The sequence below is a fragment of the Oryctolagus cuniculus genome, chromosome 4 (assembly GCF_051225735.1).
Source record: "Oryctolagus cuniculus isolate XC-2025 breed Fujian yellow rabbit chromosome 4, ASM5122573v1, whole genome shotgun sequence".
In the NCBI taxonomy this organism is placed as follows: domain Eukaryota; kingdom Metazoa; phylum Chordata; class Mammalia; order Lagomorpha; family Leporidae; genus Oryctolagus; species Oryctolagus cuniculus.
This window is the reverse complement of record NC_142870.1, coordinates 62,807,071-62,823,131: the sequence shown is the minus strand read 5'-3', so window position 1 is coordinate 62,823,131 and position 16,061 is coordinate 62,807,071. Positions and strand designations below refer to the sequence as shown.

Genomic DNA, 16,061 nt, shown 5'->3' with positions numbered 1-16,061 from the left:
CTTTTTAAAAAAATACTACCTGTAAGAAAGATTTTTAACAATATTCCTGGGTAAACTTTTAATGGCTTTTAATAGCAAAACCTATTTTTCTGAAAGTAAAGGTTAATGCTCTCATTGTTCAAAGTTAGATACAATACATTTTATGGTGACAGGTAAGATGGTCCAGTTAAGGAATATGGTCATAATTACATATTTTGTGATTTCCACCACTGCAAATCTTAACTTGATATAGTCTTAGGAACTTGCCTCTGCCAGTTGAAAAAGTGCAGACTTTCCACAGCGTTTTACAGGCTCAGCACCACCCAGTTGTGAAGTGTTTGAAGAAATCTATATGAGAACAATTCACATAAAGAGTATTAACAGCGATACTAGAATCTTTGTTTCTCACACATAGGCATTCAAGACTTTTCTTTAGTTGATCATCAGAATATCCCATGTCACGCTTTGCTGACTATTTGGAAAACGACTCTTAGCAAATAAGCTAAGAAATATTAAAGAACAAGTAGACTTTGGTAGCTGTTTAATGTTGAGTATTATTTTGCATTTTCCAGGCTTTAAATTTAACTTTACAAAACCTTAAACAAAGACATGCATTTCCATTTCTATTTAAGTACTAACTTATAAACTGGCCAAATACAAAACAGATTCCGAGCTATTTTGTATTTACCAGTTTTTAAGAAACATATTTGGGATCTCTGTGGAAAATCCCATCTTCAACATCAAATCAATCAACAAATTTTTCCCCCCAGAATCCACCAAAGAAATGTTAGCCAATATGACAAGGAGCTGGGGAAGCTGAGAGTTACATATAAAACATGGACCCCAGCTTTGAGAGTAAGCTTTAAAGTACATGCGAGATCAGCAAGATCACAAATGTAAGTTGTATAGTCAAGGACCTATGTTATATCACCATATGTCAACATACAATATGGTATTAACTGCTACTCTTTTGCAAGTTTGGCTAAACAGTGGCTGAACACTGATAAACATGATCAATACAATTCTAATTTTTAGATGAAAATTTCATTTTCAATTTCTAGCCTCAGTAACAGCCAAGCAGGACACTCTGTCTTGAGGATATTAACAAATTGTTTTTCTCTTCTGTGATCCTTAGAGACACTAGCTATAGTTAAAGCTTTTTTACATTCTTTATGGTTCTGCATTATTTCTCAATTTAAGATGGAGCTAGGCCGGCGCCGCGGCTCACTAGGCTAATCCTCTGCCTGCAGTGCCAGCCCCCCCCCAGTTCTAGTCCTGGTTGGGGTGCAGGATTCTGTCCCGGTTGCCCCTCTTCCAGTCCAAATGTCTGCTGTGGCCTGGGAGGGCAGTGGAGGATGGCCCAAGTGCTTGGGCCCTGCATCCCATGGGAGACCAGGAGAAGTACCTGGCTCCTGGCTTCGGATAGGCGCAGCGCGCCGGTTGTAGTAGCCATTTGTGGGGTGAACCAACGGAAGGAAGACCTTTCTCTCTATCTCTCTCTCTCTTACTCACTCTGCCTGTCAAAAAAAAAAAAAAAGAGCTATTTCTCAATTCTACTTAAGAGGCAATCCCGCCTTACGACTCCATCCTTACAGGTGGTCTAAGGTCTCAGGGAAGTCTATGGGATTGTCAGGCCCAGGAGAGACTGGGTTAGCTGTTGCAGGGAACTGTCCCTAGAACACCTGCTTAATAAGAGGCCTTTGTAGACACAAATGCTTACTAAGGTACTCAGTCTATTAAAAAGGGTATAGTGCAACCAAGTTTTGGGATTCTTTCTTCCCAGGTGGAATTGATTTTAATAGAGTCCCTTCCTATCCATTTGAATCATCTACTTTTTCTTTGGGAAAAAACTTACAGGGCTCAATCTTTCTGAAGTTTGCAATATTTTTCTCTAGCTAAATTTTCACTGATAAATGCCACTTCTACTTTTTCTAGACAAGCTGAATTCAATTACTCACCTTATCTTTAGACTAAGAGGAAACACATTAATATCACTGACTCAGAGACTTAAGGGAATGAAAGACTGAACGTAAATGCCAGTCTCTTGAATCAGGGTTGTGTAACAGAAAGGACACAGCCTCAGCACCAGACAGAGATGCTTTCATTACTTTCTGTTGGGTGGACTTAAACAAATAATTAAAGCTGTGAGTGTCATTTACTTCACCTTTAAAATACAAACAGTAATTACCTGCCCCGTATGACACTGTGAGGATTAGATTTGATGTTAGTGAGTGGCACAGGACTGAGGCCATACTTTGCTCTCAATTTATGGTAATACAATAATATGCTCATAAATGATTAATAATGATTTTTCAATATTTACACTAATAAATCGTTTTAACAATTCCAAAAATTAATTATACCATGAAATTGAATGAAATTAAAAGTTGCAATGTCTGAGGATGATACTTATTAAATTTAGTATTCATAGAATATTAAACTTGTCACCCAATTAAGAATTACCAAGAGACAACACCCTAAGTATCCCTGCACTCCACGGCCCACATTCATTTTCTTGTTCTTTCACTGGCTCCCTCTGCTGTTGCTTTTTACAGTGTTTTGCTCCTGATTGTATTTGTTCATTTCCATATATTCTGTGCCTAAAGCACACAGAGAGGTTCAAGGAAAAACCACTGACTGCACGGATGTAGTATCTAGGCTCTGCGCTAAAGCACAGTGGTCTGAGTGGAGATTTGGGAATGATTCCTTGCCTTTGAGAAGGATTTACCTAGGCTTAGTAAGAACAATTTTCCTCACTGCTTCTGCGGGCTTTTTTATGTATTTATAGGTGGAGGGCAATGTTTTAAATGCTCAGGGTTGCTCGAAGCCTGATTTCCAAGAAAGCGAGGTCGAAGGGGAAAGGGAATTTCAACATATTTTAGCAGTTCAACACCTCCAGAATCTCCTAACAATAAAAACTCTCATATGCTCTCCAAGAATGTCTTTTGACTTCTTAGTTAGGAGGGAAAGCTAGACATATGTTAACCACAATGGCTTGATTCTTCATCTTGATTCATCAGCAGACTGTGATGCTAATAATCTTTTTCTGGGCATTTCTTCCCAGGGCTTCTATCAGCGGAGTCTCTGTTTTTTTCTGACTTCTCAGGGCACTCCTTCTTGCTCTCCTATGGTGGCTCTTACTAGAGTTATCCCTTAAATCAGGGTTGGGGAACGTCCTGCCCATGAGCCACAAAATCATCTGCTTTGGCCCTGCCAAGGCAACTGCAGGTGGGACTCTAAATTCAATAAATCTACAGCAGGCTAATTTTTAGGTTGATAATTTTGTTTGGCCTGTGAATGATGTTATAAATATCCAAAAGGCTCTCAGCAGGAAAAAACAGGTTCCCCACCCCTGCTTTAAATGTTATTATTTTTCCTCAAGGTTTTGTCTTAGGGCTCTCTGTTTATTTTACACATTTTTCTCTCAGTAATCTCTTCTGCAATGATGGGTTCAATTCCAAATATAGCTCGTCTAGTGCTGGTTTGTTATTCCACTGCTCAATCCTATCAGTACTTTCTTGTTTACGAGACATATGCAGCCTTTCAAGTAAGAACAATAAACAAAGTTAATATATGAGCATGTTTTTCAAGGACTGTTGGCTGTGGAGGGAAGCTGGTGTTTGCTACACTGGTGAGTTGGGGGCACTAGTGGGCCATACTGCATAGTATATTGTGGCTGTCTTTTTATTTTCCTGAAATTGAATGATTTTTAAATTTCCCTGTAGTCTCTTTTTTGGCTATTATATATCATTCTGATAAACAGTATTCATCCATAAAAGCTAGCAGAAGGGTGGGTTAACAGTACATGAAGTACAGCAAAGTGCTTAGAAAAATTATCACCCTGTATATTAAATTATTAATTTTATGGCTGCCTGAGGTAGATGAGTATACCAAAGAAACAGGTGGCAAAGATCAGAAATAAATTAGCTAATGGTGGAAGTCTTCCACAATTATGCTGGATATCATAAACACTGAAGCCTGGGAGAAAACGACTGGTGATTGTTGAACGAATAAATGAATCAAAGAGCAAACGAACAATCTTAAGACAACTGGTCTTCTGTACAAAGAAATATGAATGATTCCAATAAAAGACATAATACGTTCACTGATTAGTTGAAGTGAAAATGTACATTGTTCCTATAGAGTGTAATACCCCGTAACATATTGAGCATTCCATCATGAAAATGAATGCTTTAAATTTGTACTTATTGCTCATATCCAACTGTGACAAAGCCTTAAATTTGGTGAGGTTATGGCTGTATTTATATTGGTAAAGTAAATATCTCTTAAGGAAAGTTTTAATGCTCAAATCTGTTTGTGTAAATCATCTAAATTAGCTTTATGCATCTTCAAAGTAAATAATGTAATTTTTCAATGCAAAGACTGGCGTAAGAGTCAGCCACACAGTAGAGAAGAGGATATGTGGAAGACAACAGCTTCCTTCTGGTATCATATTTGGTTATTAGCCTTCAGTAAACCAGATCTAATAAGTGACTGGTATGTTACTCCACTTGTAAACAATGAAAAATGCAGATAAAAAAGAAAACTCATTCTGACCAACTTGGTGGATCAGAGCCTGGAAACATAGAGTGATAGCACTTCATATGAGCCAAGTTCAATCTGGATGAAATATGAGTGCTAATATGGAATGGAAGGTAGGCTGAAGATGGGGTGGGGGGTGGCACATTCTCTGTACTCTATTTCTTTCTAGATCCTATAAAGCAACTCCACTATTGTTCTCTGTTTAAATATAAGCATTCATAAGGAAGTTACACACTAAACAGGCTTTATTAGGTTTCACATAGGTTAACTTCACTGGGCTTTAAAATGATCAGATTAGATTAGGAAGCAAAAATACCCTTCTCAGCTTGCACGGCAGAGACTCAGCACTTGATGTGAAGAAATAAGCAAACAAATTAAATTTTCATCTTAAAGAAATGCTCAGGGCTCATTGTTTTTAAAAAAATATTTCTCAGATAAATGTATTTCACAGTAAATGACCAATTTCCAGGAAAATGTTGACCTAAATCTCTTCCTCAAGTTCAACAATTTATAAATAAAATTAGCAGGAATGCTTTCTAAGATTTTGGTATGCTCGACCTTAAAATATTACAAAACTAAACACTTCTAAAGAGTTCATTGTTTCCTACATTAAATAAATATCCACTCCTCTCTAAGTAAGTGATTAAAGGTTAGGGGATCCCTCTCTCAGGCCTGGGGGTATCAAGTGACACACTGGGCCCTTTTCCTAAATCACAAACTCTTGGACAGAGGCACAGCAGTTGGTTTGAACAAACCTTCTAGGTGATTCTAGGCATTTTAATATTTGAAAATTTTTGCTACAGATTAATTAGAGTGAAATTTTCAAGAGTCTCTGAATTTCCTCAAAGGTGATGGTGTTTTATGAAATAATTATTAAGAGCTTTAGGAACATCATTGCAGTTATTAATTATAGCCTATTCTATTTCTACTGCAGTATCTGTGCTCATAGCACATCTTATTAGATCACCTAGTTAGCTCTTGTTTAGCTTTAAATAAACCAGCCCAGAATTAATTAGGCTGACAATATGGTCAGATCATAAGATGTTAGGGACTGAACTTAAGGTTCTCCTGTGTCAGATGAGGAAAATGAGAACCATGAACTTCTCTTGTATAATCACATAAGAGCATAACATTTACAATTAAATAACCAAGGATGTAATAATTTGTTTAATTTTCTTAGAAATTACAAGATTTTATATTATTAACCTATGCAAAATATAACTAGAAAAAGTAAAATACTGAGTTGGGAGGGTTGCACTTGATTGTAGGTCAAAACAAATTACATAGTTTTTATATTATTCATTTTATTTTAGGTTTCCATGAAGCAAGCTCTTCTAATGATACTTTGAAATGCAGTAAGTTTTCAAATTATTAATTTTTTAGAGCTTTCTTAAATCCTGTATATAATTCCAACACCATCAGGGACAAGCGCTGCTGAACAGAGGAGCAGCCTATGCCAACGCCTTCCTGAAGGACTCTCCCAAGTCACAGTTCTTTCCTTCTCCAGACAGAAGCTTAATACAATGAAGAGGCGAGGACCAATTCTTCACACACTTGGAGAAATGAGGTCCTGAGCAGCAAGGACCTATTAATCTGACAGGTACAGGAGCTCACTGTGCAGCATTGCAAGATAGCGGCTGCCATACCATCAAACTGCTTCCTCTGAGCTGCCCCAGGGCTGCAGGAGCTCCTAATGATTCTGATGACGGTATCACTTAAATAACATTTAATCAGGCTCTGAATGGTGATAACTGTTAAAAATGCACCAGCCCCAGCTGAGCTACTTCACACTGGCATTTTACATTAGGTTGGATACCCTTGGCAGTTGATGCATACGGAAATATCAGGTATGTCAAAGATGAGCCACTGCCTTTTCTAATATTCACGCCACTGAGTGCAGAATTTAATCAAACAGAATATATGGTAAGTAAATTCTGTTTTGAATGAAATGCTTCCAAAAAGATGGATGGGATTGGCTCACATGCCAACATTAAAAAATAAATCTAATCACCATGCCAAAATTCTCTTTTAACTCTCAAAAAAAATCATTAGTATCAAAAAAATGAGTGTCAACAACTAGAGGAAAGCAAGAACATATTATTCAACAAAGCTATTTCCTCAGACAGTACAAATAACAGGCTATTTATCAGAATGGAAAATTATAATGAAATCTTAATTTATTCAGACTATCAAGCAAATTGTTCTTCATAAAATAACATTCTGTGTTTGGGTTACCAGGCTTATACAGTAGCCCTCAGCAGCTATAGCAAAACCTGTGGCGGAAAGCCTAACATCTCAGAAGTCCCACTGATGGGATAAAATCATCGTGGGTGACACAAGTGCTCCAAGAGGAACAGCATATATACTTTTTTAAATGCAAGAGCTGAAAGTAATTTTTTCTTCTTTTCAAAGTAAGATGCTAGGGTTCCTCCTGCCAAAAGGGTATCATTTTACATTTCATTTATGCAGCACTCTTTATTCAAATGAATCAAAGTGATTCAATATATCAATATTAAACAGAACAGCCCAGCTTGTCGTTTTCTCTCAATCCTAGAAGAAATTGCTTGGTTTATGATATGCATTTTTTTTTGGAATTAATTCAATGAGAAAGGGGAAAAACCTAAAGTAGACAGCACCTTATTTTCAAAAACTGTATTCATTTTATATTTAGTCATATAGTGCTCATTAGATGGGAGCATATGGTTGAGGCCAAGGCTGTTGTGGAAAAATCAAGCATATCAGAGTTGCCTCTCCAGCAGACCAACCAAGAAAATACTCTCCAGTGTGTGCCTGCTCTCCAGCTGACAATCCAAAGAAATCTGAGATCTTGCAAAAGCTGACCTGACCTAAGCCTGGGATTAGACACTAATAAAAATATCGGCTGAAGCTCCATCACATCGAAAATCAAGTGCTGATGATTTAACAGGTCAAATTCACCACTGCATTTGCTGCGAGTTATTCATGAATGACAACATCTAATTTCACTATTGGAAAAATGTAATAAATTGGAATCCTCTGGCTTTCATGTTGACAGGTCTTCCAAGTTTTTAAAATACATCAAAAATAAGGTAAAATGAAATGAATCATCAGTGAGTTCCTATACTGAATGAACTCTTTAATGAACAGTAGGAAAATAAGCATAAAATCTGGAGCTAATCTGACAATGATTACACCAAAGGCAGCAAAAAGCAATAAATATTGTCATATGTATTATATTAGTAACGGCAAGAGGCATCCAATGTACATGACACATTACTGTAATTCAATGTTTACTGAACCCAACAATTTTTCTGAGCCCAAAAATAATGCAGCCATACCTCTGCAAACTGAAACAAGGCTGATGTTTGACACTGTTTTGTAGGAGTATCAGGATGAGAAGTACTTGAAGATATCTGAAAGGAGACAAGTAATTTTTAATGCACAAGGACATTTTCCCATACCAGACTTTGAGAGTTTGCCATATATTTCCACTGTAGACACTGATGATTAAAAAGTAAGACATGAGTCATCACCCTCAATCTCTTTTAGAAGAACTATAGAAATGATAAAGGAAGACAAAGGCCATGTTTCTAAAAACAGATGGTTGGACAGAACAAACAGGCAGAGTTTGGCTCATTTGCTATGTCCTTTATCAGTGTATCAGGCATGTATCAAAACACAGTAAAAGAGACCTGTTGAAATGAATTTCCTTATGTCAGTGAATTTAAAAAAAAAAACTCAAATGCTGGAGGCTGCGTGTCAGGTCTATCACTCTCCTCTACATCACTCCCTTCAAGCTGCTTTCTACTTCTAGGCAGCTGGGAAACACGGTGGGAGGACCATATTGATGTGGGTCAGTCAGGGTACTGAGGCTAACTCTGAGCTCTGTCACTCACTAGCTATATCACCTTGGCAGCTAAGCTACACTTTCTGAGACTTATTTTTCCTAACTTTAAATTGATGATGCTAATAAGCCCAAAGTTTCATATAAAATTTTGAATATTTCATCACATGCTTAGATGTTGTGGGATTATTCGTCAAGCATTTCTATTTTCAAAGTTTGGACCAACCTTATTTAACATGTCTGTAATTGCAGCTGAAACACTCTACTATATGAATTTTTTAAGGAAACAACATACAAAACAATGAGAATCTACAGCTGATCTCATATGAGGCAGAAAGAAAAGAGATAATAGAGTATCATGTAAGCAAATATATAGCATTCTGGTGATATCACCAAGGCAGTTAGGCATTTTCTTAGCAACTCTTAAAGGAATGGACTAATATGCCACTATGAAAAGTCACTTTGCCAACGATATATTAAGAACCACCAGGAAGGGCAGAGAGGACAGATGTGAATCCAAAAATATCCCCCTGTACAAATCAATAGCATGATGGGCCATTACCAGGTAGGAAGACAGTAGCAGAGAAAGTCTACTGAAAGATAATTCAAAAGATCAAGGGAAGAAGACCAGGGGCTTGAAAGTTTAGAAAAAAATTAATCAATGAGAGCTCATATTGAGTTCTAGGGTAAATGAAGATATTTGGGGAAGCAATCTTAACTTAAAAGGCTTCATATCAAGGATAATGTGTTTTTCTATATTATCTCTTTGAAGCAGTATCAAGAGGCGAAAGACAAAAGACTTTGATAACTTTGATAAAAAAACAAAAGTCTTTGATAACTCACACTAAAATTTCAATTAAGCCAAAAGGAAAGTATATCCCCTTCAAAAGGAGGATTGGGATGCATAGGCAATGAGTCACGAGTTGATCTGTCTGCTGATTTGTCAAATCAACAGATTAAAAATGCCAAAGTTCTAGTAACAACCCTTATACATTAAAAAAAAAAAGATTCATGTATCTATTTGAAAAAGCAACACAGAGATGGGATAAAAAAAAAAAAAAAGAGAGATCTTCCATCCAGTGGTTTACTCCCCAAACAACCGCAACAGTCATGGCTGAGCCAGGCTAAAATCAGGACACCAGAACTCCATCCCAGTTTCCCCACAAAAGTGAGTGGTCAAAGTACATGGGTCAAGCCGGCGCCGCGGCTCACTAGGCTAATCCTCCGCTAGCGGCGCCGGCACACCGGGTTCTAGTCCCGGTTGGGGCGCCAGATTCTGTCCTGGTTGCCCCTCTTCCAGGTCAGGTCTCTGCTGTGGCCAGGGAGTGCAGTGGAGGATGGCCCAGGTGCTTGGGCCCTGTACCCCATGGGAGACCAGGAAAAGCACCTGGCTCCTGGCTCCTGCCATGGGATCAGTGCGGTGCGCCGGCCGCAGCGCGCCATCCGCAGCGGCCATTGGAGGGTGAACCAACGGCAAAGGAAGACCTTTCTCTCTGTCTCTCTCTCTCACTGTCCACTCTGCCTGTCAAAAAAAAAAAAAAAAAAAAAAAGTACATGGGTCATGTTCTACTGCCTTCCCAGGCACATTAGTAGGAATTTAGATCAGAAGTGGGGTAGCCATGACTAGAACAGCACTCTGATTTGGGCTGCTAGTGTCACAAGTGATAGCTTAAACTGCTGGGTCACAATGTGTGCCCTTACTATATTCTTAACCTTACTACTCATGAACAAAAATTAGTGGTGAGGTTTCAGTGTAGTAATATCTACTATGATACTGCTATCGCTTACTTAACACTCAGGAGTTCCAAAAATATCTTTTCCAAAAACTTCTCTGTTCCCATTTATGTCTAATTGGGCTGAGTAGAATTTTTTATTGCTTTCAAGTACTGTCATCAACCGAAATTTCAGGTCAATTAAAATTTCCTCATTAATGAATATAAATTGCAACACATTACCTCAGCAAACTGAAACAACGGTGACTTCTGACGCAATTCAGGGGACTCTGAAATATCAGGCCTGCCAGTCCCAGAAGTTATCTGAAACAAGGAAAGATGGCATAAGGCATCATAGAGCAGTATCTGCAGACAAGAGAAAAGACAAATGATACCTAAAATGACGCTATCTTGAGGAAAGAATGATGGTATTTCCCCTAATGTGAGGTCAACTCAAATTGTGACCAGAGAAACAGCTACTGTGCAAAGTTTGGAGAAGATGGATAGCACACACAATTCAGAGAGGTCAATATTCACCTAAGCGGAAGTCACACAAAGATGCCCATTTAATCTCTTGGCTTTCTGTTACCAAATCAAAAAAACATACCCACTTCTTTCATGTTTTGTGCTTCTTGAATATTTCATATTACCTCACTTCAAGAAAACACAACTAAGATCTGATTATGTAAATCTTCTGGGAAAACAAAGCTAAAGTCAAATTCCTGTTTTCCAGGGTTTTCAGGTGTTCATATACAAGCTTCCCTCTTAGAAAGGTTAGTATTTACCTAAGAGACATTTCCTTTATATTCTCTTTTGTACTACATAGTGGTAGGTAGTGTTCTGCTATCTTCCTTTGTTATTTTCATGATTGACAACAGGTACAGAAACATTACTTTAAGAAATTTCTTCTAATCAAGTTTTCTTCTCGGGATATATGTTTCCTCTTTCATCTCCATTCTAAATACCGTCCACTTCTGCATTTAGGTGATATCATCACTTAGGTAGCTACCTGTAATTCAAATGTCTCTTCTTTAGGATTTATTTATTTTGAAAGTCAGAGTTACAGAGAGAGAGGGATACACACACACACACACACACACACACAGAATTTTCCATTCATTGGTTCATTCCTCTAGATGACCTCAATGGCCAACACTGGGCCAGGCTGAAGCCAGGAGCCAGGAGCTTCACCCGGGTCTCCCATCTGGGTGGCAGGAACCCAAACAAGTGGGCCCTCTTCCACTGGTGTTCCCAACGCAATTATCAGGGAGCTGGATTGGAAGTGCAGCAGCTGGGGCATGATGGCATGCAGAAGGCAGCTTTACCTGCTACGCCACAATGCTGGCCCCAATCTTTTTTTTCAAAGTTGGAGAACTTGGGACCAGAAGTAAATGACACTTTCCCTCCCCAACATTCAATAATCCTCTTATTCTTTAGATAGCACTTGTCACCACAGTATTTGTCTATTGTACATCTTTTTTCCCAGAGGTTTGCTTAATTCATTATCCCCAGTACTGCCAAGATATTTTGTAGATATTCCACAAGTATTTGTTGAATTAGCTAATGTAAGTTGAGAACAGGTCTTCCAAATCTCACACCAGTGTGTACCCTCCCTGCTTTCCTGTAAGATGGCATTAAGGAACCTAGAGGAAAAAAATTCTTTCCTTTAAAAGGAAAATAGTTTTAAATAACTTGTTTCCTGACTACAAAATAATCCAAGTTCACCATTAAAAACCTGGAAAAATTAAAAAAAAAAAAAAAACAACCAGGGATGGGTGTTAAGCTTAGCAATTAAGGTGCTGCTTAAGACCAATTAGAAAACACTCCAGGCCAGCGCCGCGGCTCACTAGGCTAATCCTCCGCCTCGTGGCGCCGGCACACCGGGTTCTAGTCCTGGTCGGGGCGCAGGATTCTGTCCCGGTTGTCCCTCTTCCAGGCCAGCTCTCTGCTGTGGCCATGGAGTGCAGTGGAGGATGGCCCAAGTGCTTGGGCCCTGCACCCGCATGGGAGACCAGGAGAAGCACCTGGCTCCTGCCATCGGATCAGCGCGGTGTGCCTGCCGCGGCAGCCATTGGAAGGTGAACCAACGGCAAAGGAAGACCTTTCTCTCTGTCTCTCTCTCTCACTGTCCACTCTGCCTGTCAAAAAAAAAAAAAAAAAAAAAAAAAAAAAGAAATTCCAATTCCATACTGGGGTGCCTGAGTTCAAGTCCTGGCAGTGCTCCCGATTCCAGCTTCTTGGTAATAAACTTGGGAAACAGTAGATGACAGCTCAAATAATTGGGTACTCGAGTACCCGGCTTCCAGCCTAGCCCAGCCTCTGCTCTTGTCGGCATCTGAGGAGTGAACCAGTAGAAAAGAGAATGCATGCTCTCTCTTAAAAAAAATTAAATATTTTGACTGGAAGAAAGCAAAATGGAGAAGAAAAATCACTAATCATGTTATTTCCCAAAGATAATCATGGTTAATATGAGGTGCCTCAAAAGGTTCACAGGAAAGGAGAATTAAAAGGTAAGTTTATATCGGAGCAAAAATTTTTAAAGAGTTTTTTAGTGAAAATAAGATTCTATACTAAAGTTATAGAATGTTGTTTTTAAACTTAACAGTAATGTTTCTGTGTTATTAAAGCTTTTCCATTGTAATTTTAATGGCTGCATGTAATTATATTACATGGTTAAGTTCCAAGGAAAGAGCTGCCAGTCACCCAGATTACGCTCCTTTAAATAGTTCTCACTGAGCCTGAGTTTCTAATAGTGTGACGGGCCATGAGGCAGGAGCAAGCATTTGAAATTTTAATGGTCACCTCTGGATTTTAAAGAGTAATGGCCATCTTTTCCCAGTGATAAACACCATAGAGGAGGTACAGTATCTTTAATTAATTTACCACCTGTGCTTTCACTGCCAAGCCTGAATCCCTTTTATTTTCACTTAACTTTTTGGTCTATTGTGCCAAATGTCCTATCAAGGAGACACAAAACATGCTGAAAAGAAATCAACAAATCCTGAAATTAGTAGCCACAAAGGATTAGGAATTCCATTTTAGAAAGAATACATGAACAAAATGTATTTTTATAATTTACAAATAAGTTTTAAAAGTCAAAATTTCCTTAGATTATGAAGAAATCTTACATGTTTGGCTCCTAGATATTGCAGAAAATAATAGTGGCTGGCACTGTGGCATAGCAGATTATGCCACCGTCTGCAGTACCAGCATTCCATATGGGCACTGGTTTGAGTCCTGGCTGCTCCATTTTCCATCCAGCTCCCTGCTAATATGCCTGGAAAAGCAGCAGAAAATGGCCCAAATACTTAGGCCTCTGCATGCATGTGGGAGATCTAGAAGAAGCTCCAGGCTCCTGTCTTTTTTTTTTTTTTTGACAGGCAGAGTGGATAGTGAGAGAGAGAGAGAGACAGAGAGAAAGGTTTTCCTTTGCCGTTGGTTCACCCTCCAATGGCTGCCACGCATCGCGCTGATCCGATGGCAGGAGCCAGGTGCTTCTCCTGGTCTCCCATGGGGTGCAGAGCCCAAGGACTTGGGCCATCCTCCACTGCACTCCCTGGCCACAGCAGAGAGCCGGCCTGGAAGAGGGGCAACCGGGACAGAATCTGGCGCCCCAACCGGGACTAGAACCCAGTGTGCTGGCGCCGCAGGCGGAGGATTAGCCTATTGAGCTGCGGCGCCGGCACAAGGCTCCTGTCTTCAGCCTGGCTGAGCCCTGGCTGTTGTGGCCTTTGGGGAGTAAAACAGTGGATGGAGGATTTCGCTCTCTCTCTCTCTTTTTTTTCTCTGTAACTCTGCCTTTCAAATAAATAAATAAATCTTTCAAAAAATAAAAATTTCATTTAAAATCCAGTTAAGAATTAAATGTTTTTATAAAACTTTAATAAAAAAGGCAGTATATGTGACAGACATCTAAAAAAGATCATTGGAATTAAATATATTACCTATTAGGATAGCTACATTGTATAGACTCTAACTTATATTCTTATTTTAGATACATGACCTATGAGAAACAGTTACCATTTATGAAGAGGCAAGTTGCTTTAAAGCTTAGTGCTCAGCCGGCGCTGTGGCTCACTTGGCTAATCCTCCACCTATGGTGCCGGCACCCTGGAGTTCTAGTCCCGGTTAGGGCGCCAGATTCTGTCCTGGTTGTTCTTCTTCCAGTCCAGCTCTCTGCTGTGGCCCGGGAAGGCAGTGGAGGATGGCTCAAGTGCTTGGGCCCTGCACCCGCATGGGAGACCAGGAGGAAGCACCTGGCTTCGGATTGGCGCAGTGTGCCAGCCGCAGCGGCCATTTGGGGGGTGAGCCAATGGGGAAAAAGGAAGACCTTTCTCTCTGTCTCTCTGTCTCTCTCACTGTCTAACTCTGTCTGTCAAAAAAAAAAAAAAAAAAAAAAAAAGCTTAGTGCTCAATTAACTCTAAGAAAACATTTTTTTTTAAAGTGTACTTTACCAATTACTTGGTGACAACCACATATAAAATCACAAAGTTGAAAAGTTAAATGAACTTTGCAAACTTGTAGGATGGATTATCTCAAATTTTTCTATTTGAGTGGCAAATTCAGATATACATAATTAGTCAAGTCATTTCTAATCCTGCATACGGTCTGTCTACTATACTATGCAATCAAAGAAATCTAGGCATGTTGTTGTGCTCACCATGAACTTGACACAGAGTAGGTGTATAATGATTATCTGCTGACTAACTTGATTCTCTGTCTGTGTGAATATGAAGAATCTCCAACAACCCAGCCAGAAAGTACAACAAAGGCTGTCCAATGGCTAACATAGTAATGGAATTTATTTTGCACTGGTGGACCATGTCCTCTCTCAAAATACAATTACTCTTACTTTAAAGCATTGTGGACCTAACATATATCTTCAGTGTTGTATTTCTGAAACAACACAAAAACAAAGGAGCAAGAAGAACTGGCTGCGCTATGTAGTTACCTGAGTTGTTTACCTGGTTCTTCAATGCATAGCATAGAAGCAGCAAATCAGAATGGGCTGGGAGTAGAGACAAGCAAAAGGAAGAGGATTGTGAAAGGAAGAAACAATGCCAGCAGCAAGGTTAGGCAGAGGAAGAAGATAGAAAAATTGTAAAGAACACACACAAATGTTTCATAAAGCACTGTAGGCTATCTATAATAAATCAAAATAGCACCAAAAAAAATCTCAACTCAACAGAGTAATTAATATTTATAACTATGATTCTAAGTTGGCAAGATAAGGTAAATAAAAGGTAAATTCTTTATTAAGAAGGCAGAAATGGTTGTGACACATGTTAGATATATTTCTATGTAAAATATCAAAATATAAGAATGGTTCAATGATGTGGCAAATATATATATATATGATAAAACAAAAAAGTGTGTAAATTAGCATAAACATTGCTAAACACACAGGTTTATTAAAGAAATAATTTAGAGAGGGAAAAAAAGATACCAAATAAGCAGTGGCTGAATAAAGGGAAAAGAAAAATCCAAGAAGCTGTTTCTAGAAAAAGTCTCTGAATTAATCTATAAAGCCACTAGGTGCTGCTCTATGCCCAAAAAAGAAAATAACTAAAGGGCTCTTTTTTTTTTTTTTTCTAATCACATAGTCAACTTCCCTTAGATTCAATTTTTCCTTTGATTTTGCTATAGTTCTCAATAACCAAGCAAGGGGAAAGATTAGTATAATTAAGAATTATGACAAAGTAGTTATTTCTTTCCACAGGAGCAATTCGGATAGTGAGAATTACAGACACAGAAAAGTGAACCGGTCTCCTGATTTGAAACAAGATCAAGGCAGTTACGCTCTTTCAGTGGCTTGGAAAGTTAAGTATTATCAAGAATCTATTCCTACCTTGCAAGGCACAGGACCATAGTGACGCATTGCTGGCACTGTGATGAATACAATGATCAACTGGAAAGGCACATGCATTGTGTAGCTAAGCCTAAGATTCCTACCCTTGCTAATTCAAACTTTTATTGATTACCTGCAATAAATACTCCATGAGCA

The 16,061-nt window shown here is 38.7% G+C and overlaps 1 protein-coding gene across 31 annotated transcripts in view; it reads right to left on the bottom strand.

Annotated features, from left to right (window-relative positions):
• The window catches only part of BBX (BBX high mobility group box domain containing), a 285,277-nt gene that overhangs the window by 58,333 nt on the left and 210,883 nt on the right, over positions 1 to 16,061 (bottom strand). For all 31 annotated transcript variants that reach the window (XM_089330703.1, XM_089330702.1, XM_051819091.3 and 28 more), the window contains 3 exons: positions 10,300 to 10,380; positions 7,839 to 7,913; positions 247 to 327 (listed from right to left, as the gene is read on the bottom strand). In XM_089330703.1, the coding sequence (XP_089186829.1) occupies positions 247 to 327; positions 7,839 to 7,913; positions 10,300 to 10,380 (237 nt within the window). The remainder of the gene's footprint in view (positions 1 to 246; positions 328 to 7,838; positions 7,914 to 10,299; positions 10,381 to 16,061) is intronic.